At 39.5% G+C, this 24692-nt stretch overlaps 2 protein-coding genes and 1 pseudogene across 2 annotated transcripts; all 3 read left to right on the top strand.

Annotated features, from left to right (window-relative positions):
- The first annotated feature begins 6553 nt into the window (after positions 1-6553).
- Positions 6554-8018, top strand: LOC139659581 (nuclear factor 7, ovary-like; annotated as a pseudogene).
- A 4502-nt stretch (positions 8019-12520) lies between these two features.
- Positions 12521-13609, top strand: LOC139659579 (E3 ubiquitin-protein ligase TRIM35-like). The gene has a single exon (XM_071537891.1). The coding sequence runs from the start codon at positions 12521-12523 to the stop codon at positions 13607-13609; it is 1089 nt and encodes a 362-aa protein (XP_071393992.1).
- A 5708-nt stretch (positions 13610-19317) lies between these two features.
- Positions 19318-21489, top strand: LOC139659577 (nuclear factor 7, ovary-like). Its single transcript, XM_071537889.1, has one exon. It carries the CDS (start codon positions 19616-19618, stop codon positions 20993-20995), a length of 1380 nt encoding a protein of 459 aa, XP_071393990.1. The 5' UTR covers positions 19318-19615; the 3' UTR covers positions 20996-21489.
- The last annotated feature ends 3203 nt before the right edge of the window (positions 21490-24692 follow it).

Below are 24692 nucleotides of genomic sequence, written 5' to 3'. Positions count from 1 at the left end.
TTCAACTTTTTATTTCTCAAGTAAATTACTATATGCAAAGATATAGAAAAAATAAAGGATATTGAAGTAAATTGCTGCATTTCTGATTCATTCTTGTTACATATACTTTAGTACAGTCAATAAAGTGAAAAGGTGTTATTCTTATTCTATAATGAAATACTGATTTATGTGAAAAATCACTCAAACTTCAAAGATAAAAGTTCATCATTTATGTACTGCTCCCTGTTGTGTGTTTTTTAGCTCAGTGTGTTCTGAGTGACAGTGTCTGCTTTCTGAGTGAGAACTGTTGCAGTGTTCTGGTGGAACGAGCTTATTCTGAGACTTAGTTTAGACTTAGACTGAGTTTTGGAGGTGAGATTAACTGTTGGGCCTCTCTCTCTCTCTCTCTCTCTCTCTCTCTCTCTCTCTCTCTCTCTCTCTCTCTCTCTCTCTCTCTCTCTCTCTCTCTCCAGTGATCCAACCTATATCATTTCATAAATCTTCTCCACTGTTTGAGAATTTGAACCCTCAACCCTGCAGTGTCGGGACAAAACTCAGTGAGGTGCAGCAAGAGTTTCATTCAAACTGAATCTCTACAATTAAACAAAAATGACTCCTACTTTTACAAAGTGATCGTTGGCATGAAAGTAAAGCACAATACGGTTCTTGAAACCTTCACTCACAGAATAGTGATGTTTATGAACGTGTGATTTTCAGTGGTGGAAAAAGTCCTCAAATCCTTTACTGAAGTAAAAGTATCAAATACCAGAATGGAAAAATACTTCATTAAAAGTCAAAGTTCTGCATTTGTAAGTTTACTTCAGTAAAAGTCTAAAGCTTTAAAGGAATAGTTCACCCAAAACTGAAACTTCAGTCATCCTCTCCTCCCCCATGCAGCTGAAACTCGGTGCAGTTTGTTAGTCCACATCAGGCCCTGAGCTCCACAGAGGAACGGCCTAGAAGCTTCTCCAGAACAACTGAAGCTGCTGGACCTGACTTGACCCGACTTCACGCTTCAAAACAGAACAGAACATTTATGTTGAAAACTCAATAAAAAACAAACAAACAAAAAAAAAAACATGCTGCAGACTGATGGAGCTGCACCAGAGGAATAAACCCTCCTCAGTCTGTCTTTCAGCTGTTTGTGTGTGTGTGTGTGTGTGTGTGTGTGCGTGTGAGCGGCCGGTCTGCCAGCATCAGCTAAACCAGCATCAGCTTAACACCTAAGATAAATATAAGGTAAGGTAAATATAATGTAAAAGTTATTAATGTTTCCATGACAACAGTGATATCAAGTTCAAGTCCAACTTTATTTACACAGTGCTTTAAAAACAAAACAAGTTTGTAGCAAAGTGCTTTACAGAAATTGATCATCAAAGACAAGAATAAAAATGCAAGAAGAATAAAAACATGTGAGAGCAGAAAAATAAAAATGAAACCAACATAAACACACACACGACGACACACACACACACACACACACACACACACACACACACAGTCATGAGAACACACACATCACAAACAGCTCCTCTGCGCGTCGGATGGTTCTAGCCTCCTCATCGTCCATTAATTCCTGATAATGGATAATGGATGAGTCTACCTCTGAACATGCAAAAGACATAAGTCTACTGATGAGATATCATAATAGTGTTTTCCGTTAAGCACATCAGTGTGATCAATGAGGTTTTCAATCAATGAGGTTTTCAACAACCTCTACCAAGACCTTTATACATCCCAAGGTGAGATATCGGTAGAACTGTATGATAATTTTTTTTCATCTATTATACTTCCCTGCTTATCCACACAAGATAGGGACTCACTAGAAGGTGACATTATACTACAGGAGATTCAGGATGCTATAAAGGATCTTAGATTAGGCTGCGCCCCCATAGATGATGGCTATCCATCTGACTTTTATAAAAAAATGTAATGATGTTTTAGCCCCAAGACTACTATTGGTATTTCGTAATGCCCCTGATAGCATGAGATCAAGTATCATCACTCTAATTCATAAAAAAGGGAAAGACCCCCAGCTCTGTGGCAGCTACAGACCTATCTCACTTGATCATGTTGACGGAAAAATACTTGCCAAGATACTTGCAAAAAGACTTGAGAATTTACTACCCACCATAACAGACTCATATCAAGTGGGATTTGTTAAAGGAAGATCGTCTGCAGATAACCTGAGAAGACTTCTGCATCTTATGTGGAAATCCAGAGATAGTTTAGACCCTGTCGTGGCCTTCTCACTCGATGCGGAGAAGGCCTTCGACAGGGCTGAATGGGGGTTTTTGTTCTATACACTGGAGAGATTTGGTTTCGAACCATCTTTCTCTGCATGGGCGAAGCTTTTATATATGAAACCGATGGCTTCAGTTATGTGCAATGGTATGATGTCCTCTCCATTTGGGCTCCATAGAGGCACTAGACAGGGTTGCCCACTCTCTCCTCTTATCTTTGCCATTGTATTAGAGCCTTTAGCCATAGCGCTGCACAATAACCCCAATATAAGAGGTATTACAGCAGGACAACGAGAACTTAAGTTACTTTTATACGCTGACGATATATTATTGATCTCAAGTGACCCAGAAACAACTGTTCCTGTAATGTGTTCTCTAATTGATAATTTCTCTGAGATATTGGGCTATAAAATAAATTGGGCAAAATCAATAAGGCACCCTACCTCAATTAGGGTAGATTGGCCATTTAAATGGGTTTCTTCAGATATGGTATATTTAGGCATTAAACTCACACCAGGTACTAAAGAAATTATGCAGATTAACCTTTAACCTATTATTCACAATATCCAGGGCCTTTTACAAAATTGGAGCAAATTAAGGATATCCCTATTGGGTAGAATTAACTTAGTAAAAGGTATTATAGCCCCTAAAATAAACTACATTACCTATATGCTGCCACTTACCTTTCCACCATCACTCTTAAAAGAGTACAACAAATGTGTGGAATCTTTTGTCTGGCAGGGGAAGAACCCCCTCTTTAATCCTATAAAGCTCTACGCAGCTAAGTATCAAGGAGGACTTTCCCTTCCCAGAATAGATTGGTATCACTGGTCCTTCTCACTCTCACAGTTATCAAAAAATAATGTGGCACCTGACAAAGCCCCTGCTTGGGTTAGAATCGAAGAGGAGCTACTCGACCCCTTCCCAATACAGGCCTTTCTAACACAACTAGGTCGACCAATACCCCACCAAAACCCAGTTTTGGAATTTTCAAGGGAAAGTTGGAAAATGGCCCATCAGTACACAAAAAGTAACCCTTGGTTTACAGTGAAGGCTTCTATTTGGCACAATAAAAAATAGCTAATAGCTCCTTCTGCTGGCCCAATGGGTTAATGCAGGGATTTTGTTTTTAGAGGATCTCTATGAGGACGGTCATATGGTCTCCTTCAATTATTTGAAGTGAAACTACAATCTGTTACAAACAGACTTTTGGAAATACTTACAGCTTAGACACTGCCTCGTTTCAATGATTAAGACCAAACCTAACCCATCGACATGTATCCAAGACCCGTTAGTAGCTGTCTCTCATAGAAAAGGCGGCACATCGATATTCTATGACTATATTAGGGGTGTTAATGCACCTAATCTAGGTGGATTTAAAATTACGTGGGACAAGGATACAGGGAGAGAGATTAAAGAGGAACTATGAGGCTGTGTCCTGCTGGCTTACCTCAGCCCGAGAAGCTCAATCACAGCTAATCAACTATAAAATTCTTAATCGATGCTATTGGACCCCAAGCAAAATGGCTAGGCTCAAACTAAGACATAATGACACCTGTTGGCGCTGTACTAATGAAGTGGGAACAATGATACACATGCTATATGAATGCGATAGGGTAAAGGAATTCTGGGAGATAATATCCTTTGTAAATAAGGTACTTAACCTGTAATTAATTAAAGATCCCGCACTGTGCATGCTAGGTATCTTACCTGAGAACCTAATCATACTCCGGTGACAGGAATTATGGTGTCGCTTAGCCATGTCTCTGGCTGCAAAATTATTTTAAGACAGTGGAAGTCAACAATGCCCTACTCATTTGAGCATTGGCTAGATCTTATGTCTAATATTGCTAGCTATGAGCAAGTAGCATTCAGAGTTTCAGGGAGACATGATCTTTTTTTGAAAACATGGAGCCCTTTTTTAGAGCTTGTCACTGTAAAAGCAGATAATATGTATTATATGCATAACAGAACCAGAATCAGTGTGTAGTCAGTTGTTAGAAAGATGTATTCATATGATGGCTGTGTATGTCATTTTATTGCAAAATAACATTTTGAAAAGAGATTAAATGGTTTTGAATGCAGTGTTTCATATTGCAAGAGATTTGTGGGGTTTTGCATTTTGTCTTAGTGGTTTTGTGTTTAGAGTTTTGAGAAAATGAGCCCTAGTTTCAGAAAATGTGTGTAAGCAATTGTGAAAAAGTCTAATCGATGTATTTGGATGTATTGTATGTATTATATTTTGCAACGGTTTCCAACGGGAATCAGCCAATCAGAAGTGCGGACCGGAACTATCCGTTTTCTAGTGCTGAACTGTCGTCACTGCGGCTAATTTGACAGGTCTGGATTAGACTTTGACCACTAACGGCTAATTCAGATCTTCTCTGACAAGATAAGAAGTTCATTGAGCCAATTAATGAGGGAAAGTGTGATTCCTAGTTTTTATAATTATAATGGAGGCCAAAAATCGACAGTAATCTACTTAAAAGACAGGTGTTATCACATCAGAGGAGTATTTCATGACCAAAGTTCCATTTAGGTGGAGCTACGACTAATAATTTATCACACTGACCAGTAAAATCTTGTCAGACATCAGTCACTGCTGCACTTTGTCCCCACAAATGTACTCTCTATATGCAGTTGCAAAAAGTATTACATTCATAGACTTTGCCATGAATTACAGTTTGCTGATGCCCATCAAATTAAATATAGACTAATACAATGCACAAAAGTGGAAAATAAAGAACATGTTTAAAGTGAAATCTGTAGCAGGCCTAAATGAAAAATACATGTTTTTTTCCCACAATGTGTTCATATCTTATATTTGTAGTCATGTAGGCATACATAGCAACTATCCAAGACTTGGATGTGTGATGTCCTAAAAGCGTCTACAGAATATTGACAGTAAACTGGTAGTTTGTTGGTTGGACAGCAGGTGGTGCTGCTGCCTAAAGAATGAACAGACACTCAACCATGGAAATGATTTTCCTGATTTTTCAACCAACACTGGGACTCACTCGACCTTTTAAATCACAGGAAAACCTTTTTATAATGCTCTTTGGATTGTAACTGCACTTTGTAAAAAAAAAAAGCTTTCATTGTATTCAAACAGCAAATCTTCAGCAACAACATCTCAGTTTGTGATTCAAAATGTTTCTTGTTCTCTGAAATCTAAAATATTGAAATATCTTTTTACTGCAAAAACTGCAATTTATATCTTAATTGCAATATTCAGCAAAATAATGTAAAGGTTAAAAAAAATACTGCCTACACTGTCTCCCACTGCCCAACCACACACACACACACACATTCAGTGAATTAATGAGATAATTATCTCAGAATTCTGAGAAAAGTTTTCATGGAAAAAAAAAATTATGCTCTGTTTGTCTGAATTAATGAGATATCTCAAAATCCCAAGAGAAGCTCTCATTCCTACTTGAGAGCTTGACTTCAATACAATAAAGTCAGTAACGTATATTGTATTGTTTTGTATTGTATTGTATTGTATTGTATTCTGTATTGTATTGTAATGTATTGTATTGTATTGTTTTGTATTTCATGGAAGCAAACATGTCCCGCCTGTTTAGTTTAATCCAGTTTTATTTTGCTTTTGGTTTGAAACATTGGGATTTTGAGGTATCTCGTTAATTCAGAAAAAAGGGGAATTTTTTTTTCTCAAGTGAATGCATTACGCATCCGTAAGACTGTGTTGTAACCATAGCAACTAACACTTAAAATTCCATAATCACCATTTTGTGCTGAACTAGCATCACTAACTTCTGGGGTCCAAGGACCATGAGCCTAAAAACGATGTTGAGAGTTAAAAATGAACTGTAGTGCGATATAGTTTGACTGTTTTTAATCAATGATCCGCCCCTTCCCCTGAGTCACATTTGCAAAATCACATGGTACTGACTGTTATACATTCTTAGTTTATCCTGCCACTTTAATTCTGAAGCAGGACAAAGCTCCGCCCCTTAATGTGCTTCACCGAGACAAACCAGGAAACAGAGGTTGTTATTTTTCCACTCCTCACTGAGAAGAGACACACACACCGAGAGACAGACGATAAGATTCACCTTCAGACCAAACCCACGACTTCCACTGAGGGAGGACAGCTACAGGAGGGAATACTGGGAATTCTGGGAATACTGGAAATACTGGAAAATTGCCACTTCAACCTGCTGCTGATTCAGGACTTTTAGAGGAACCATGACTAAGAGTGAAAGTAACTTTCACTTTCTAGATGAGGGAGTGGTACCACAACTGGCTGACTCACTTCCTGTTTGAGCCGTCTGCCTGGTGAGTTTTTATCTTCACTGAGAGAGAAAATGTCTTCCAGATCAGAGGAGGATCTCTCCTGTCCCGTCTGCCATGACATCTTTAAAGATCCTGTCGTCCTGTCATGCAGCCACAGCTTCTGTAAAGCCTGTCTGCAGAGCTGGTGGACAGAGAAACAAATACATGACTGTCCACTTTGTAAGGAAATATCTTTACAGAGTGAACCACCTGTTAGTTTGGTGTTAAAGAACCTGTGTGAGTCTTTCTTACTGGAGAGAGATCAGAGAGCTTCAGCAGCATCTGAGCTTCTCAGCAGTCTGCACTCTGAGAAACTCAAGCTCTTCTGTCTGGACCATCAGCAGCCAGTGTGTCTTGTCTGTCGAGATTCAAAAACACACACCAACCACAGATTCAAACCCATCGATGAAGCTGCACTGGATCTCAAGGAGGAACTTCAGGAATCACTGACGCCCTTAAAGAAGAAACTGGAGCTCTTTAATGAAGTTAACGGAAACTGTGATCAGACAGCAGAACACATTAAGGTCCAGGCCCGACACACAGAGAAGCAGATTAAGGAGGAGTTTAAGAAGCTTCACCAGTTTCTCCAAGAGGAAGAGGAGGCCAGGATCGCTGTACTGAGGGAGGAAGAGGAGCAGAAGAGTCAGACGATGAAGGAGCAGGTTGAGGGTCTGAGCAGAGAGATAGCGCCTCTTTCAGACACAGTCAGAGCCATAGAGAAGGAGCTGAGAGCTGAAGACGTCTCGTTCCTGCAGAACTACAAGGCTACAGTGGAAAGAGTCCAGCGCCCCCTGCTGGAGGATCCACAGCTGGTCTCAGGAGCTCTGATAGACGAGGCCAAACACCTGGGCAACCTGAGCTTCACAGTCTGGGACAAGATGAAGGAGATGGTCTCCTACACTCCTGTGATTCTGGACCCAAACACTGCCGGTGTCTGAAGATCTGACCGGTGGGAGATGGGGAGAAGAGCAGCAGCTTCCTAAAAACCCAGAGAGGATTTTCTGGTCCTGGTCTGTCCTGGGATCAGATGGCTTTAACTCAGGAACTCACAGCTGGGATGTTGAGGTTGGAGACAATACATTCTGGACTCTGGGTGTGTTAGCAGAGTCTGTCCAGAGGGAGAGAGGCAAGCGGTCTGGATTATGGAGAATATTCTTCGATGATGGTAAATACACAGCATTCACCCCATCAAATCCAGACACTGTCCTCCCAGTGAGGAAGAAGCTCCAGAGGATCAGACTGCATCTGGACTGGAACAGAGGAAAGCTGTCATTCTCTGATCCTGATACTAACACACACATACACACCTTCACACACACCTTCACTGACAGGCTGTTTCCATACTTTACCACAGTTAAACCTCTGAAGATTTTACCAGTGAAGGTCTCTGTAACAGTGGAACAGCACAGTTAGAGATGAAGATGATGGTGATGATGATGATCTGGGAATAATAAAGTTCTTATCTATCTATCTATCTATCTATCTATCTATCTATCTATCTATCTATCCATACCATATAGACAATCTTGTCAGCAAACTGCGTCAAAAAATTGGCTTCTTTTACAGAAACAGAACCGGCTTCCCTATGAATAGCAGAAAGAGGATTGTTGAGGCAGTCTTCCTATCAGTGTTGGATTATGGGGATGTAATTTACAGAAATGCTGCTCTTTCCACCCTTAAACCCCTAGACACGGTTTATCATTCTGCCCTCAGATTTATTACTGGTGATAGCTATGGTACTCACCATTGCACTCTCTACAATAAGGTGGGTTGGTCTTCTCTGGCAGAGGCGTAATAAACATTGGTATTTGTTTATATATAAAGCCCTCGTTGGAAAGCTACCACCCTACATTTCAATGTTGTTGGACTGGAACCTTGGACCCTATCAAACTCGCTCAAATGACTTGCTTATGCTTAAGGTCCCCCAAGCACGGTCTAAATTTGGACAATCAGCCTTTTATTTTAGTGCTCCAAATTCCTGGAATGATCTTCAACACACACTAAAAACCAATACTCTACTAACCTATGGACAATTTAAAACCATGATCACAAACCTCCCTGCCTCAATGTGTAACTGTTTTAATTGATTTTCTTTATTGTCATCTATGTCTTGTCCTATTTATTTAATACTTTGAACTTGTTTGTAACTCGACATCATTGTAAATGAGGGCAACCTCAATGGTTATTCGAGTTTAAATAAAGGTTTGAAATGAAAAAATCTATCTGCAGGTCCTGTACTAAAATCTAAAAAGTCTTTATTATAGCGGCTCCATTATAAAAACAGAGACTAACGCGTATCGACCAAGAACCGGTCTTCATCAGAGTCAAAGTGCTGATGGATAAATTATTATAGGAGAGACATTTTTTCCAGAATAATCCAGAAACGCAGTGAATTTTAAACTTGATCAAGTAACAAAAAACTACAATACCTATTATATCTATATATATACAATACCTGTTATATCAGAATGAATGTGAATCTCTGTGTGTTTTATGTTGCATAATCAGGTTGATCTGCATTCGTTTACAGTTTGTTCTAATCATTTTGTTTGCTTATGATTTTTGTCTCCATTATTTATGTAAGCTTTGGCAACATACAGTCAGCAGCCTATTACTTGTCATGCTAATGAAGCTGATTGAAATGGAAACTGAATAAAGATATGTGATCTGACCATCCATCTTATAGAACCCACTGGACATATATTCATACATTTTATTACGCCGTTTTTCCATGATAACGAGCTAATTTAACTTTGTTTTGTCCAGATATGGAGTTATTTATGTCATTATCTCCAGATAACACATGTTGTTTTCCAGAGATAACGACAAAATCATCTGGAGATCTCTGGAAAACAAAGTAACGGCCACAGATTAATTATCTCGTTATCTGGAGAAAACCAAAGTTTGTTTTCCAGAGATTATGAATGAATTTACTATTGTTTTTACTTTTGTCTTTTGAATAGTTTTAATGCTGTCTCCTCATGACAGCTAATGTGTGTATTAAGTGTTCTGTGTGTGTGTGTGTGTGTGTGTGTGTGTGTGTGGCCTGTATGATGCATCTGATCTGAAACATAAAGTTCCTTGTAAAAATAAAGTCATTTGAATTAGATTTGAAACATTCTGCTGATTGACTTTATATTATCTGCTTTCTTCAGGTTCTCACACATCAAATCTCTCTCTCTGTCCCTCTCTCTCTCTCTCTATCTCTCTCTCCAGTGATCTAACCTATATCAGTTCATAAATCTTCTCCACTGTTTGAGAATTTGAACCCTCAACCCTGCAGTGTCGGGACAAAACTCAGTAAGGTGCAGCAAGAGTTTCATTCAAACTGAATCTCTACAGTAAAAAAAAAATGACTCCTACTTTTACAAAGTGATCGTTGGCATGAAAGTAAAGCACAATACGGTTCTTAAAACCTTCACTCACAGAATAGTGATGTTTATGAACGTGTGATTTTCAGTGGTGGAAAAAGTCCTCAAATCCTTTACTGAAGTAAAAGTATCAAATATCATCACCACCACCACCACCCCTAATAACGATAATAATACTAAAGTCAGGGAGGGTGCGAGCAGCACGTCCGCCCAGCCACTGGCAGTGAAGCAGGGTCGGGGCGCCACCCGGCAGCTCCAGAACGGGCTGGCAGGGTCAGGCATGCTGGGTCAACAGTGTAGTAGTTTAATAACAACCTTTTAGAATTATTACTATGAATGTCATTTCTGTGCCGTTGTTACTGTGTTTCCAATGTTTTATTTGTGGAGATTTTTATTTATTGCATCTGATGTTGGTCCCACTTTGGGTCGCCCCCAGACCCTTATAGGAGGGGGCTGGCCCATTGTAGGCTTGATCCCTTCCAGACCCTGAGGAGGGAGCCTGTTTAATAGGGATCAATCCATGTGCGGAAGTTAAGTGGTTTCTTGTTAATTGTAAAGTAAGGGTTATTCCAGATGGGAGTAAATTTGGATGGTGCAAAGGTGGTATTTGTGATTTTGTGGAATTTCCACCAGGCTGTCAGAGCTGCTGCTATTGTTAATGTTTTGAAACAAGGATGGTGTTTGATTGTCTGGCTAAGGAATGGTAGGTCTGAAATCGGAATATCTTTACAAACTGTTTGTTCTATATCTAACCATGTGTTTTCTAATGTGTTAGGGTGAATCCATTTGAATATATATTGAAGCTGATTTGCCAGAGAGTAATGGTAAAAATTCAGAGCTTCAAGGCCTCCTTGTGCTTTTGGTTTTTGTAAAGTGGTCAATTTAATTCTCGGTGTCTTGTTTTTCCAGTAGAATTTGGAAATGATTGAGTCTACACATTTGAACCAGGTAAGGGTGGGTTGAGTTGGAATCATTGAAAATAGATAATTTATTTTAGGAAGTATTGTCATTTTAATGGTGGATATTCTGCCCATAATGGAAAATGGTAGGTTCTTCCAGCGCTGGAGGTCGTCATTTATTTTTTTGAGTAGCGGAGTGAAGTTGAGCCCGAACAGCTCTGACAGCCTGGGGGAAACATTGATGCCTAAATATGTGATGTGACCTGTGCATAATGGGATAGGTGGTGTATGGGCTGCCACATCCCAGCTGTTGCTGTGTAGTGGAAAGATAGAAGACTTATTCCAGTTAACAGAATATTCTGAAATTTTGGCGAATAATTCAATAAGTTTTATTGTTCTTGTAGTGATGAGGGAGGGTCTTGTAGGAACAGCAGTATATCGTCTGCGTAAAGACTGATCTTATGATGTGTGTTTTGTGTTTGGATTCTGACGGATGGCTGCTGCTAGCGGTTCGATGAAAATGGTGAATAGAGAAGGGGAGAGTGGGCATCCTTGCCTAGTCCCCCTGTGCAGTGTGAAGCTTTGTGATGTTAGTCCATTGGTGATGACTGTGGCTGAAGGTGAGGTGTAAAGAATCTTGATCCAATTAATAAATGATTCCCCAAAGCCAAATCTCTAATGTGGCAAACAGAAACATCCAGTTTACCCCATCAAAGGCTTTTTCTGCATCTAAGGTGGCTATGATGGTTCTTGTTTGTTCTAGTGATGAATAATGCATTAAGTCAAAACAGTCTGCGTGTGTTGCTGGATGCGTGTCTACCTTCGATAAAACCAGTTTGATCTGGATGGATTATGGATGCAGTGACTTTTTCTATTCTGTGGGCTAGTGTCTTACTGATGATTTTTATATCTACGTTGATGAGAGAGATGGGACGATAACTTGATGGTAGAGTTGGGTCTTTGTTAGTTTAAGGAGGAGTGAAATTGTGTCTGTATTCATGATTGCTGGAAGTCTTGAATTTGTTTTGTTTCAGTTATCATTCGGTTAAAGAGTGGTGCTATGATGGACCAGAAGTGTTTATAGAACTCAGCAGGGAAGCCATCAGGTCCAGGTGCTTTATTATTAGGCATAAGATTGAGGGCAGTGAGAAGTTCGTCTTGTGTTATTGATAAATCAAGTATGTTGGTTTGGTCTTCACTAAGTTGTGGTAAGTCAATACTGTTGAGAAATGAGTTGATGTCTTCTTGACTGAAATGCTCCGCCCCTTCCCCTGAGTCACATTTGCCAAATCACATGGTACTGACTGTTATACATTCTTAGTTTATCCTGTCACTTTAATTCTGAAGCAGGACAAAGCTCCGCCCCTTAATGTGCTTCACCGAGACAAACCAGGAAACAGAGGTTCTTGTTTTTTCACTCCTCACTGAGAAGAGACACACACACCGAGAGACAGACGATAAGATTCACCTTCAGACCAAACCCACGACTTCCACTGAGGGAGGACAGCTACAGGAGGGAATACTGGGAATACTGGGAATACTGGAAAACTGCCACTTCAACCTACTGCTGACTGCACAAACTGAACGTGACTTTTAGAGGAACCACGACTCAACGTGAAAGTAACTTTCAGGGAACATTCTAGAGGAGGGAGTGGTGCCACGACTGGCTGACTCACGTCCTGTTTGAGCCTGTCTGTCCAGTTTGTTTTTATCTTCACTGAGAGAGAAAATGTCTTCCAGATCAGAGGAGAATCTCTCCTGTTCTGTCTGCCATGGCATCTTTAAAGATCCTGTCGTCCTGTCATGCAGCCACAGCTTCTGTAAAGCCTGTCTGCAGAGCTGGTGGACAGAGAAACAAATACATGACTGTCTACTTTGTAAGAAAAGATCTTCAAAGAGTGAACCACCTCGTAACTTGGTGTTAAAGAACCTGTATAAGTCTTTCTTACTGGAGAGAGATCAAAGAGCTTCAGCAGGATCTGAGCTTCTCTGCAGTCTGCACTCTGAGAAACTCAAGCTCTTCTGTCTGGACCATCAGCAGCCAGTGTGTGTTGTCTGTCGAGATTCAAAAACACACACCAACCACAGATTCAGACCCATCGATGAAGCTGCATTGGATCTCAAGGAGGAACTTCAGGAATCACTGAAGCCCTTAAAGGAGAAACTGAAGCTCTTTAATGAAGTTAAAGGAAACTGTGATCGAACAGCAGAACACATTAAGGTCCAGGCCCGACGCACAGAGAGGCAGATTAAGGAGGAGTTTCAGAAGCTTCACCAGTTTCTACAAGAGGAAGAGGAGGCCAGGATCGCTGCACTGAGGGAGGAAGAGGAGCAGAAGAGTCAGACGATGAAGGAGCAGATTGAGGGTCTGAGCAGAGAGATGGCAGCTCTTTCAGACACAGTCAGAGCCATAGAGAAGGAGCTGAGAGCTGAAGACGTCTCGTTCCTGCAGAACTACAAGGCTACAGTGGAAAGAGTCCAGCGCCCCCTGCTGGAGGATCCACAGCTGGTCTCAGGAGCTCTGATAGACGAGGCCAAACACCTGGGCAACCTGAGCTTCGCAGTCTGGGACAAGATGAAGGAGATGGTCTCCTACAATCCTGTGATTCTGGACCCAAACACTGCCGGTCCAAACCTCATCCTGTCTGAAGATCTGACCAGTGTGAGACGTGCAAAAGAGCAGCAGCTTCCTGAAAACCCAGAGAGGATTTACTCCTGGTCTGTCCTGGGATCAGAGGGCTTTAACTCAGGAACTCACAGCTGGGATGTTGAGGTTGGAGACAATACAATCTGGGAGCTGGCTGTTTCCATTCTTTGACACTTGGGATGAACTCCCTCTGAAGATTTTACCAGTGAAGGTCTCTGTAACACTGGAACAGCACAGTTAGGGATGAAGATGATGCTGATGATGATGATGATGATGTGGGAATAATCAATTTCTTATCTATCTATCTATCTATCTATCTATCTATCTATCTATCTATCTATCGGTCCTGTACTAAAATGTAAAAAGTCTTTATTATAGCGGCTCCATTATAAAAACAGCGACTAACGCGTATCGACCAAGAACCGGTCTTCATCAGAGTCAAAGTGCTGATGGAGAAATTATTATAGGAGAGACATTTTTTCCAGAATAATCCAGAAACGCAGTGAATTTGAAACTTTATCAAATAACAAAAAACTACAATACCTATTATATCTATATATATATACAATACCTGTTATATCAGAATGAATGTGAGTCTCTGTGTGTTTTATGTTGCATAATCAGGTTGATCTGCATTCGTTTACAGTTTGTTCTAATCATTTTGTTTGCTTATGATTTTTGTCTCCATTATTTATGTAAGCTTTGGCAACATACAGTCAGCAGCCTATTACTTGTCATGCTAATGAAGTTGATTGAAATGGAAACTGAATAAAGATATGTGATCTGACCATCCGTCTTATAGAACCCACTGGACATATATTCATACATTTTATTACGCCGTTTTTCCATGATAACGAGTTAATTTAACTTTGTTTTGTCCAGATATGGAGTTATTTATGTCATTATCTCCAGATAACATGTTTTTCCATTGATAACGACAAAATCATCTGGAGATCTCTGGAAAACAAAGTAACGGCCACAGATTAATTATCTCGTTATCTGGAGAAAACCAAAGTTTGTTTTCCAGAGATTATGAATTAATTTACTATTGTTTTTACTTTTGTCTTTTGAATAGTTTTAATGCTGTCTCCTCATGACAGCTAATGTGTGTATTAAGTGTTCTGTGTGTGTGTGTGTGTGTGTGTGTGTGTGTGTGGCCTGTATGATGCATCTGATCTGAAACATAAAACTATAAATATAGTATTATATAGTAATATAGTAAATATAGTATTATATACTCCATTTACAGTTTTTGTAAATAAACTGTAAATGGAGTATATAATACTATATTATGTTCTGTTCTTTTATGTAACTTTATACGTTTTATTTATATATAAGCTTATTTGACTACCTGCATTTGTTTATATCAGTTAGACTTTCTCTACCTTTTTTTCTTCATAACTGGGCTGTGATCTCCATTCTCACTAGTTATGTAATATACTTTGTTTTACATTTGTTATGTTTACAGTGTATTTCTTCTCTTTTCCGATGTCTCTGCATGTTTGTTTGTTTGTTTTTTTCTGTCATTTATGTGTGTTTTTATGTTGTATTGTTATTTTTGTTACGTAAATAAAAAATAAATAAATAAATAAAAAAACACACAGGTATCTTAATGTGTAAAGTATGGATGTGTATTCCAAACATAACACACTATCAATACAAATAAGAGGAAAAAGTTATTTACATTTTTTTTTCTCAAAATGTTCTACAGAGATAGTGCTTCAAGAATCACTGTTAGTGTTTAAGCATTCAGAAAAAACTGTAATGATCTCAAGACCGGATCTGGAGCTGAACCTGTTTGTGTTTGTAGTTTCCTGGTCCTCCTACCTGGTCAGGTCCAGCACTCTGCCGCCCTCTAGAGGCCGGAGGTTTCCTCCTGTCCAACAGATGGAAGAGGTTCATCAGATGAACGCTGAGACATCAGTCACTGCTGCACTTTGTCCACACAAATTTACTCTCTATATGCAGTTTCCAATGTTTTGGTTGCAAAAAGTATTAAATTCATAGACTTTGCCATGAATTAGAGTTTGCTGAATTGATGCCCCTCATCAAATTAAAATATAGACTAATACAATGCACAAAAGTGGAAAATAAAGAACATGTTTAAAGTGAAATCTGTAGTAGGCCTAAATGAAAAATACATGTTTGTTTTTTCATAGCTTATATTTGTAGTCATGTAGGCATACATAGCAACTATCCAAAACTTGGATGTGTGATGTCCTAAAAGCGTCTACAGAATATTGACAGTAAACTGGTAGTTTGTTGGTTGGACAGCAGGTGGCGCTGCTGCCTAAAGAATGAACAGACACTCAACCATGGAAATGATTTTCCTGATTTTTCAACCAACACTGGGACTCACTCCACTTTTTAAATCACAGGAAAACCTTTTTATAATGCTCTTTGGATTGTAACTGCACTTTGTAAAAAAAAAAGCTTTCATTGTATTCAAACAACAAATCTTCAGCAACAACATCTCAGTTTGTGATTCAAAATGTTTCTTGTTCTCTGAAATCTAAAATATTGAAAAATCCGTTTACTGCAAAAACTGCAATTTATATCTTGATTGCAATATTCAGCAAAATTATGTAAAGGTTAAAAAAAATACTACCAACACTGCCTCCCACACACACACACACACACACACACACACACACACACACACTCACTCTGTCTCTCTTCAGCGTGTATCTCATACAAAGGAAGCGGTTTTGTTGTGTGTTTAGTTGCTGAGCTGCTGAGTCACTACAAACACACACACACACACACACACACAAACACTTCCATGTAAGCCAGGGTTACCATGACAACACTCAAACTTTGTCCTGGGAGACGACTTTACTTCCTGGTTTTACCCAGAATCACATCTCTCTCTCTCTCGCATTCACACTCTGCCTCGCTCTACCTTCACTCTGATGCATTAGAGACAGAGAGAAAGAGAGAAAGAGAGAGAGAGAGAGAGAGAGAGAGAGAGAGAGAGAGGTAGAGAGGTAGATGTGTAACTGGAGCGGTCTGTTGAACTCTCAGACCGACAGACTTTAACTGAACAGACAGGAGGAACACTGCTCTCAGGTCAGTTATATTTCTCTGTATCCGCGGTGGAAAAACTCCTCTGATCCTTTACTGAAGTAAAAATATCAAATACCATAATGGAAAAATACTTTATTAAAGTAAAAGTTCTGCATTCAAAAGTTTACTTCAGTAAAAGTATAGAAGTATTATCAGTCTTGATGCAGAAGCCTCATGTAGGCTTTATACTTTATATCTACATTTATATTTGTTATAGTATTTTATGCATATTTTTAGACTTTGTGCTCATGTACATTTCTGCCACACATAACCTGCTCTTTATATACTGTAGTAGGGAATTTATCAAGTTGTGATTTTCACACTCATACTCATTGCCCTAAGACTGTTCCTGTGTATCCTCAGCTTCACAGATGTCAGATCCAGACTGTCAGCCTATAGCCGAGGCTCCTGAGGGGGGCGGGGCTCCAGAGGGGGTGGTGCTCGGAGGTGGGTGGGGCTCCCGAGGGGGCGGGGCTTCAGAGGGGGGCGAGGCGCCTGCCGCTCCCCCAGCCCACAGCTCTGATCCTGGGCTGGAAGGCTCCAGTCCTCCAGACAGGGAGCTCCAGACAGGGGAGCAGGGAGCTGGGCCTGTCCCAGAACAGAGCCTTGATCCTGGGCTGGAGACCCAGGACAGCCCTGGGGGAGAGGAGGAGGAGGAGGAGAGGGAGGAGAAGGAGGAGGAGCAGGGAGGAGCAGGAGGAACCTCAGCACTCAGACCTCCTCTGATGAACCTCCACAGAGGTACAAAGAACAGTTTTCATACTGATACTAACACCAATACTGATACTGATAAAACTAATACTATTACCAACTCATATTGAAACTAATGGTAATGCTAATACTAAAGCTAATGCTAATGCTAATACTAACACTCATACAAATAACTGAAACTAAGGCTAACAATAATGCTAATACTATTACCGATACTAATACTATTAATTCTAAGACTAAGACTCTAAGACTAGAACAACTTCTACTACTAATGTGACTAACACTAATATTATACTGCTACTACAACCTCTACTAGTAGTAGAGGTACGCCGTACTACAGCTGCTAATAATACTTCAACAACTACTACTACTACTACTACCACCACTAATACTATTATTATTACTACTACCACTGGCATTACCACTACTACTACTACTACTGCTACTGCTACTACTACTACCACTACTAATACTAACACTAATACTTACACTTACACTACAACTTCTACTACTACTACTATTAATACAAATATGAAAAGTAACAGTAATGCTGCCACTGTTATTACTTAAAGAACTACTACTGCTAATAATAACAATAATATTTATACTACCATTAATAATAACCAGACCTTGCCTACGAATGGGTTTAATGATAATACTACTACTATTACTACTACTACTCCTACTACTACTAATAATATATTTTATTTGTATAGCGCTTTACAAGATATTCAAAGACACTTAACATGAAATAGTATGAGCATAAATAACAACTGTACACATACAGAGTAAAAAAGACGACTAAAACCAACTATGTAAAACTATATAAAACAAATGTACCGATATTCCATGATACTGAATCCTTGTTAGTCGGCTGTTTTCTGATGTTTTCCTGGTTTCTGTGTGTTTGTGCTGAAGCGTCACATCCTGTCCTCATCATCACAACTGTTTTCTCCTCCAATCACCAGAGGCGGCCGGCAGAGGACACCGGCGAATCGGAGGTCAGAACCTGAGAACCACCAATCAGATGTCTTCTCCGGCGGCTGCTCCCTCCTCCACAGCCGGAACCTCTGTGAGTAGAAACAGCAGCAGCCGGCCAGCAGGGGGCGCCAGGGGGACTCGCATAGACTTTCACTGAGATAAAAAGGTTTTCGAAGCTTAACTTGGACTAGCTTCTGTATAAAGCGACTCACAGCAAGTCACTGAGCTGAGAGGTTTTACAGCAAGAACCAAAGCAGCTTCTCTGTCTCCTTGCTGCCATGGATTGCTAACATGCTAATGTTGACTAGGAGAGCTAGAGAGAGAAGTCCAGTCTGTGATAAAGCTACGTTAGCCTCGTCGCTAACGTTAGCTTTCAGTTGAGTTCTGACAGTTTACTAACAGACTCATCTGCTCAGTTCTCACAGAGTGACAGACTTTACAGCCTTAATGTCCAGACTGTGTTGTTGCCATAGCAACTAACACTTAAAATTCCATAATCACCATTTTATGCTGAACTAGCATCACTAACTTCTGGGGCCCAAGGACCATAAGCCTGAAAACGATTGAGCGTTAAAAATGAACTGTAGTGCAATATAGTTTGACTGTTTTTAATCAATTGTGTGTATTCAAGATTCATCAAATCAGGTTGAATATGCCCAGAAACAAAATATTAAACAAATTATTACCTGTAGGACAAAGTTTGTATCACTGCAAGGCTCATTTGACTTGTATTGTCCAATGATTATTTAGATGAGAAACAGACTCTGGACTGGATGTAAAATATGTGGAAAAAAGAAACACACAACATCAACACCTGTCACTCTTCAGCACTTCTTTCTGTCTAAAAGGCCTTGGTCTCTTAAAACAACACAATCTGTTATTTCAGGTCATTTCCATGTGTCAATCAGAGTTAAACAGCCAATGACGTACGAGAACATTTAACTCTGATTGACACATTGAAACAACCTGAAATGCTTCGCCCCTTCCCCTGAGTCACTGTTATACATTCTTAGTTTATCCTGTCACTTTAATTCTGAAGCAGGACAAAGCTCCACCCCTTAATGTGCTTCACCTGAGACAAACCAGGAAACAGGTTGTTATGTTTTCACTCCTCACTGAGAAGAGACACACACACCGAGAGACAGACGATAAGATTCACCTTCAGACCAAACCCATGACTTCCACTGAGGGAGGACAGCTACAGGAGGGAATTCTGGGAATACTGGGAATACTGGAATACTGCCACTTCAACCTGCTGCTGACTGCACAAACTGAACGTGAGTTTTAGAGGAACCACGACTCAACGTGAAAGTAACTTTCAGGGAACATTCTAGAGGAGGGAGTGGTGCCACGACTGACTGACTGAATTCCTGTTTGAGCGGTCTGTCCGGTTTGTTTTTATCTTCACTCAGAGAGAAAATGTCTTTCAGATCAGAGGAGAATCTCTCCTGTCCCATCTGCCATGACATCTTTAAAGATCCTGTCGTCCTGTCATGCAGCCACAGCTTCTGTAAAGCCTGTCTGCAGAGCTGGTGGACAGAGAAACAAATACATGACTGTCCAATTTGTAAGGAAATATCTTTACAGAGTGAACCACCTGTTAGTTTGGTGTTAAAGAACCTGTGTGAGGCTTTCTTACTGGAGAGAGATCAGAAAGCTTCAGCAGGATCTGAGCTTCTCTGCAGTCTGCACTCTGAGAAACTCAAGCTCTTCTGTCTGGACCATCAGCAGCCAGTGTGTGTTGTCTGTCGAGATTCAAAAACACACACCGACCACAGATTCAAACCCATCGATGAAGCTGCACAGGATCTCAAGGAGGAAATTCAGGAATCACTGAAGCCCTTAAAGGAGAAACTGAAGCTCTTTAATAAAGTTAAAGGAAACTGTTATCAAACAGCAGAACACATTAAGGTCCAGGCCCGACGCACAGAGAGGCAGATTAAGGAGGAGTTTAAGAAGCTTCACCAGTTTCTCCAAGAGGAAGAGGAGGCCAGGATCGCTGCACTGAGGGAGGAAGAGGAGCAGAAGAGTCAGACGACGAAGGAGAAGATTGAGGGTCTGAGCAGAGAGATGGCAGCTCTTTCAGACACAGTCAGAGCCATAGAGAAGGAGCTGAGAGCTGAAGACGTCTCGTTCCTGCAGAACTACAAGGCTACAGTGGAAAGAGTCCAGCGCCCCCTGCTGGAGGATCCACAGCTGGTCTCAGGAGCTCTGATAGACGAGGCCAAACACCTGGGCAACCTGAGCTTCACAGTCTGGGACAAGATGAAGAAGATGGTCTCCTACACTCCTGTGGTTCTGGACCCAAACACTGCCTATCCAGAACTCATTCTGTCTGAAGATCTGACCAGTGTGAGATGGGGAGAGGAGCAGAAGCTTCCTGGAAACCCAGAGAGGTTTGACCGGTCCTGGTCTGTCCTGGGATCAGAGGGATTTAACTCAGGAACTCACAGCTGGGATTTTGAGGTTGGAGACAATACAGACTGGAGACTGGGTGTGTTAGCAGAGTCTGTCCAGAGGAAGGGACGCATACGGTCTGGATTATGGAGAATAGAGTTCTCTAATGGTGAATACACAGCAGTCTCCCCATCAGATCCAGACACTGTTCTCCCAGTGAGGAAGATGCTCCAGAGGATCAGACTGCATCTGGACTGGAACAGAGGAAAGCTGTCATTCTCTGATCCTGATACGAACACACACATACACACCTTCACACACACTTTCACTGACAGGCTGTTTCCATACTTTTACACGTGGGATGAACTCCCTCTGAAGATTTTACCAGTGAAGGTGGGATAGTGATAACGGGTTAATTATCTCGTTATCTCGAGATAACGGCATTAAAAAAAATAATTGCAAGCACGGCCATTCTCGGCTTCCGTAGAAACCAAAGTTTGTTTTCCAGAGATTATGAATGAATTTACTATTGTTTTTTTACTTGTGTCTTTTGAATAGTTTTAATGCTGTCTCCTCATGACAGCTAATGTGTGTATTAAGTGTTCTGTGTGTGTGTGTGTGTGTGTGTGGCCTGTATGATGCATCTGATCTGAAACATAAAGTTCCTTGGAAAAATAAAGTCATTTGAATTAGATTTGAAACATTCTGCTGATTGACTTTATATTATCTGCTTTCTTCAGATTCTCACACATCAAATCACATCAAAATTTCCAAATCCAAAATACAATGCAGAAAAGAAAATATAGAATGATAAATAGCTGTTGCATATGAATAGGGGAAAAAAACCTCTGCTCTCACTCAGTATGGAGGACCAGAAGTGTCACGGAAATAGTAATAAACCATTTAATTAATTGATAACTAATTGTACAAAAAAAACAATAGGCATTAATAAATTTGTTTACAAAATATTTTATTAATCTATGAATAAACAGACTAAATGACAATGTAATTCATTATTTGATATTTGAATGGGCAATAAAAGATGAATGATAAAAAAAAAAAAATTACAAATGAAATATGAATCCATCAATAAATAGTTCAAATTAAAGAGGGATTTACAAAAACAACCTCAAGCTCAACAACAACAAGCTCTCTGATTGGTTACTTTCTCCTTCCCAAATCCATGACATACCTCTGCATATGACATGCCAGGTGATAGCCAATCAGAGAGCTTGTTACATCCCATAGCTAATTTGCATTATTTTACCTCGTTTTACCAGCGCAAGGCCCAAAATGTCGCGGAAAGGCTAAATGGAGAGGTAATAGCTAATAGGAAAAGGAAAAGCAGCGGGGAAATGGAAATGCAAATGGGAAAGGAAATTGCTCTTTTAAATGCCTGATTAAAATCTGTATTCTTAATTCAATTTGTGAATCCAGTTATTTAGTTCTCTTTTTAAACTGCATTTTCATATAGATTTTTAAATTCCATTATTTATTTATGAATTCATTAATGTATTTTTAAATGATGTACTTATTGACTGTTTTATGGTTGTTTTTGTAAATCCCTTTTTAATTTGAACTATTTATTGATGGATTAATATTTCATTTGTAAATTCCTTTTATAATTCCTCTTTTTATTGCCCATTAAAATGTCAAATAATCAATTACTTTGTAATTTATTCTATTTATTCATCGATTAATGAATTAATTTGTAAACACATTTATTAATGCCCATTTTTATTGTACAATTAGTTATTAATTAATGAAATGCTTGATTACTATTTCCATGACACTTGTGGTCCTCCATAACTATGAACCACTAATCCCTTAAATTTATATTAATTTACAATAATATAAATTTATTAATTTACTATATTAATGCAAAATCGCCTTAATATGAGTTAAGGGAGTTATTAATGGAAGAAACCCCCTTAAACATCTAATTTTGACTGCTTACTTTCTAATATAATGGAAAATTCAGGAAGACAAGACACTTTCCATTAATAACTCATTAATAACTCTATTTAAAAACCTCTGTAAACCATGCAATAAAGACATTAAAAAACTTAAATTAATTATAAAGTAACCCATGAATAGATACCTTAAAACCCCTAAACGTTTAAGAAGGATGTTAGATACTGCTAATATAAGCAGCATGTAGCCTAATATAGTCTTCTTATGTGCTTATTTGTGCTCATTAAGCTTTATTAAAAGTACCCTTTGCTTCTTCTTTTTTTTTTTTTTTTTTTTTTACATATTTTACATATTGTAAGTATTTTCTATATCCATTAGCACAGTACAAACTTTGCAATGTTGAAAAACATATACCTAGGCCTATTTAACATTATTCATCTTTTTTTTTTCATTTTATCTTAATAATGCTGTTTAGACAAAAGCGCAAACAAAGAGCAAATTACAAATTGATTAATTGACGGGCGATATCAAAGTCTGACATAGTCAAGGCAACATGTGATACCACAAAGTGCTGTCCCATTCCTCCTATACCATTTCGAGCCCTCATGACTTCTCACACTCAGGCACTACAGCTGCGCACACAGGTGATGTCAATTAAGTCTGTGAGGGCTCAGGGTTTAGGGCTTAGGGGGGGGGGGGATTGGGCCTAATTATGTCAGTATGAAGATTCTACATGGCTCCTGCTTTGAAATACTGTCCTTTGAACCTTGACCTCGGTGTATGTTTGAAGGCTTATAATTCCACAACAAAAGGGGTTACAGACATGGGACCAACTGTTATGGAGAGCTCTTCACCTCAGCTCTCATGTGAGTATAGTCAACAACTGGGGGCGCTGTCAAATATGGGTAAAATATGGTTAAAATTAATTTTCACCCATTTAATAATTAGATATTTAAAATCTGATATCACAAATGTGTTTATCATCCCCTTAAACTCATCACTGTACTCTCAATTCAGTATTTACAACTTCCAATTCTAGGAAAAACACTAATATTTTTTTAAAAACTACAAATCCCTAGAGCCGCGCCATGCAGCTTGATACAAATCGCCACTACAGTTGTAGTTCTTCCGGTTTCCAAAGTAAGTTCGTAAAAAGATATATCTACTGAATATATCAAATATCCAGTACAGCCGAACTAGTAATTACACTGCATCTAGATGATCTATGTTAAGAAAAAGTAAAGATGTTGGTTTATTTTAGATAATTTAGCCAAAACAGGAGTCGAACGCGCCAAATCCGCCCACAACAGCCGTTCCGTGAGCCACGTCAGCCAACAGTCTGTGTGTGTGTTTTATTCGACTCCTGTTTTGGCTGAGGATCATGGGTAGGCCAATGTAGCCTATTGTCCAAAACTGACCAAAAAAACCTTGATTTCTCAGAATGGAAGGTGAAATAATTAAAACGGATGGCCATAACATTAATCTATCGTATTGTTGAGTTATCAAGGACACTTCGTGTTTTTGTGTTGAGAAATGTTAAAGAAGAATTCTGATCCGAAAGAGAATGCTACTCTTCCGGATCAGAATTCAAGAGACAGCCAAGACATGAGCTGAATAGCACGGCATAACGCCATTTCTTTATTTTTCATTCCGCTCAAATACATTTTATTGAAAATGCACATTTAATTGTCATATAAAAAGCTAGACTGTAGTCCTCTCACGGCACTCAGGGAGGCGCTGTTCTGTCTGGTGCTGGGGTCTGACCATTGAAGAAGAAGAAGTAAGAACACTTTATTATTGACTGTAGCCTATATAAATGGGTATGACGAATAAGTGAATGGTTGGAACTTGAGATAGGCTACAGGTTTGACCGCATTTCCTTTGGACGTGCAATATGAATAATAATAAATTAATGAATTGTGTCAAATAAAGGTGCCCCGTTGAAATCAATTAGCTTTGCTACGCGCTGTGTCACTGCCAAATCTGTCCGGGCTACCCGTCGTTATAGCAACGAGTGCGCTGGGCTTTGGAGTGGAAGCCGGCTAAAATAATTTATCTTTAAAGTAGCCTAGTGAATTACTGAAGTGCACTATTAAGGTGACGAATCTTCATCTGGGTTTGTGTAGGCTAAATGACACTTTACATAAACTCATAAACTCGTGAACAAGCAAACTGTGCAACATTA

Source organism: Centroberyx affinis, unplaced genomic scaffold (assembly GCF_046629955.1).
Source record: "Centroberyx affinis isolate AG114_WGS23_722 - 3 ecotype Tasmania unplaced genomic scaffold, CSIRO-AGI_Caff_v1 ptg003146l_1, whole genome shotgun sequence".
NCBI lineage: Eukaryota > Metazoa > Chordata > Actinopteri > Beryciformes > Berycidae > Centroberyx > Centroberyx affinis.
The sequence above is the reverse complement of the archived record's forward strand: the minus strand, read 5'-3'. Positions and strand labels throughout refer to the sequence as shown.

Bases quoted from the DNA above. Each gene is read 5' to 3' on its own strand.
- LOC139659579 (XM_071537891.1), top strand. From the start codon at position 12,521: ATGTCTTCCAGATCAGAGGAGAATCTCTCCTGTTCTGTCTGCCATGGC.
- LOC139659577 (XM_071537889.1), top strand. From the start codon at position 19,616: ATGTCTTTCAGATCAGAGGAGAATCTCTCCTGTCCCATCTGCCATGAC.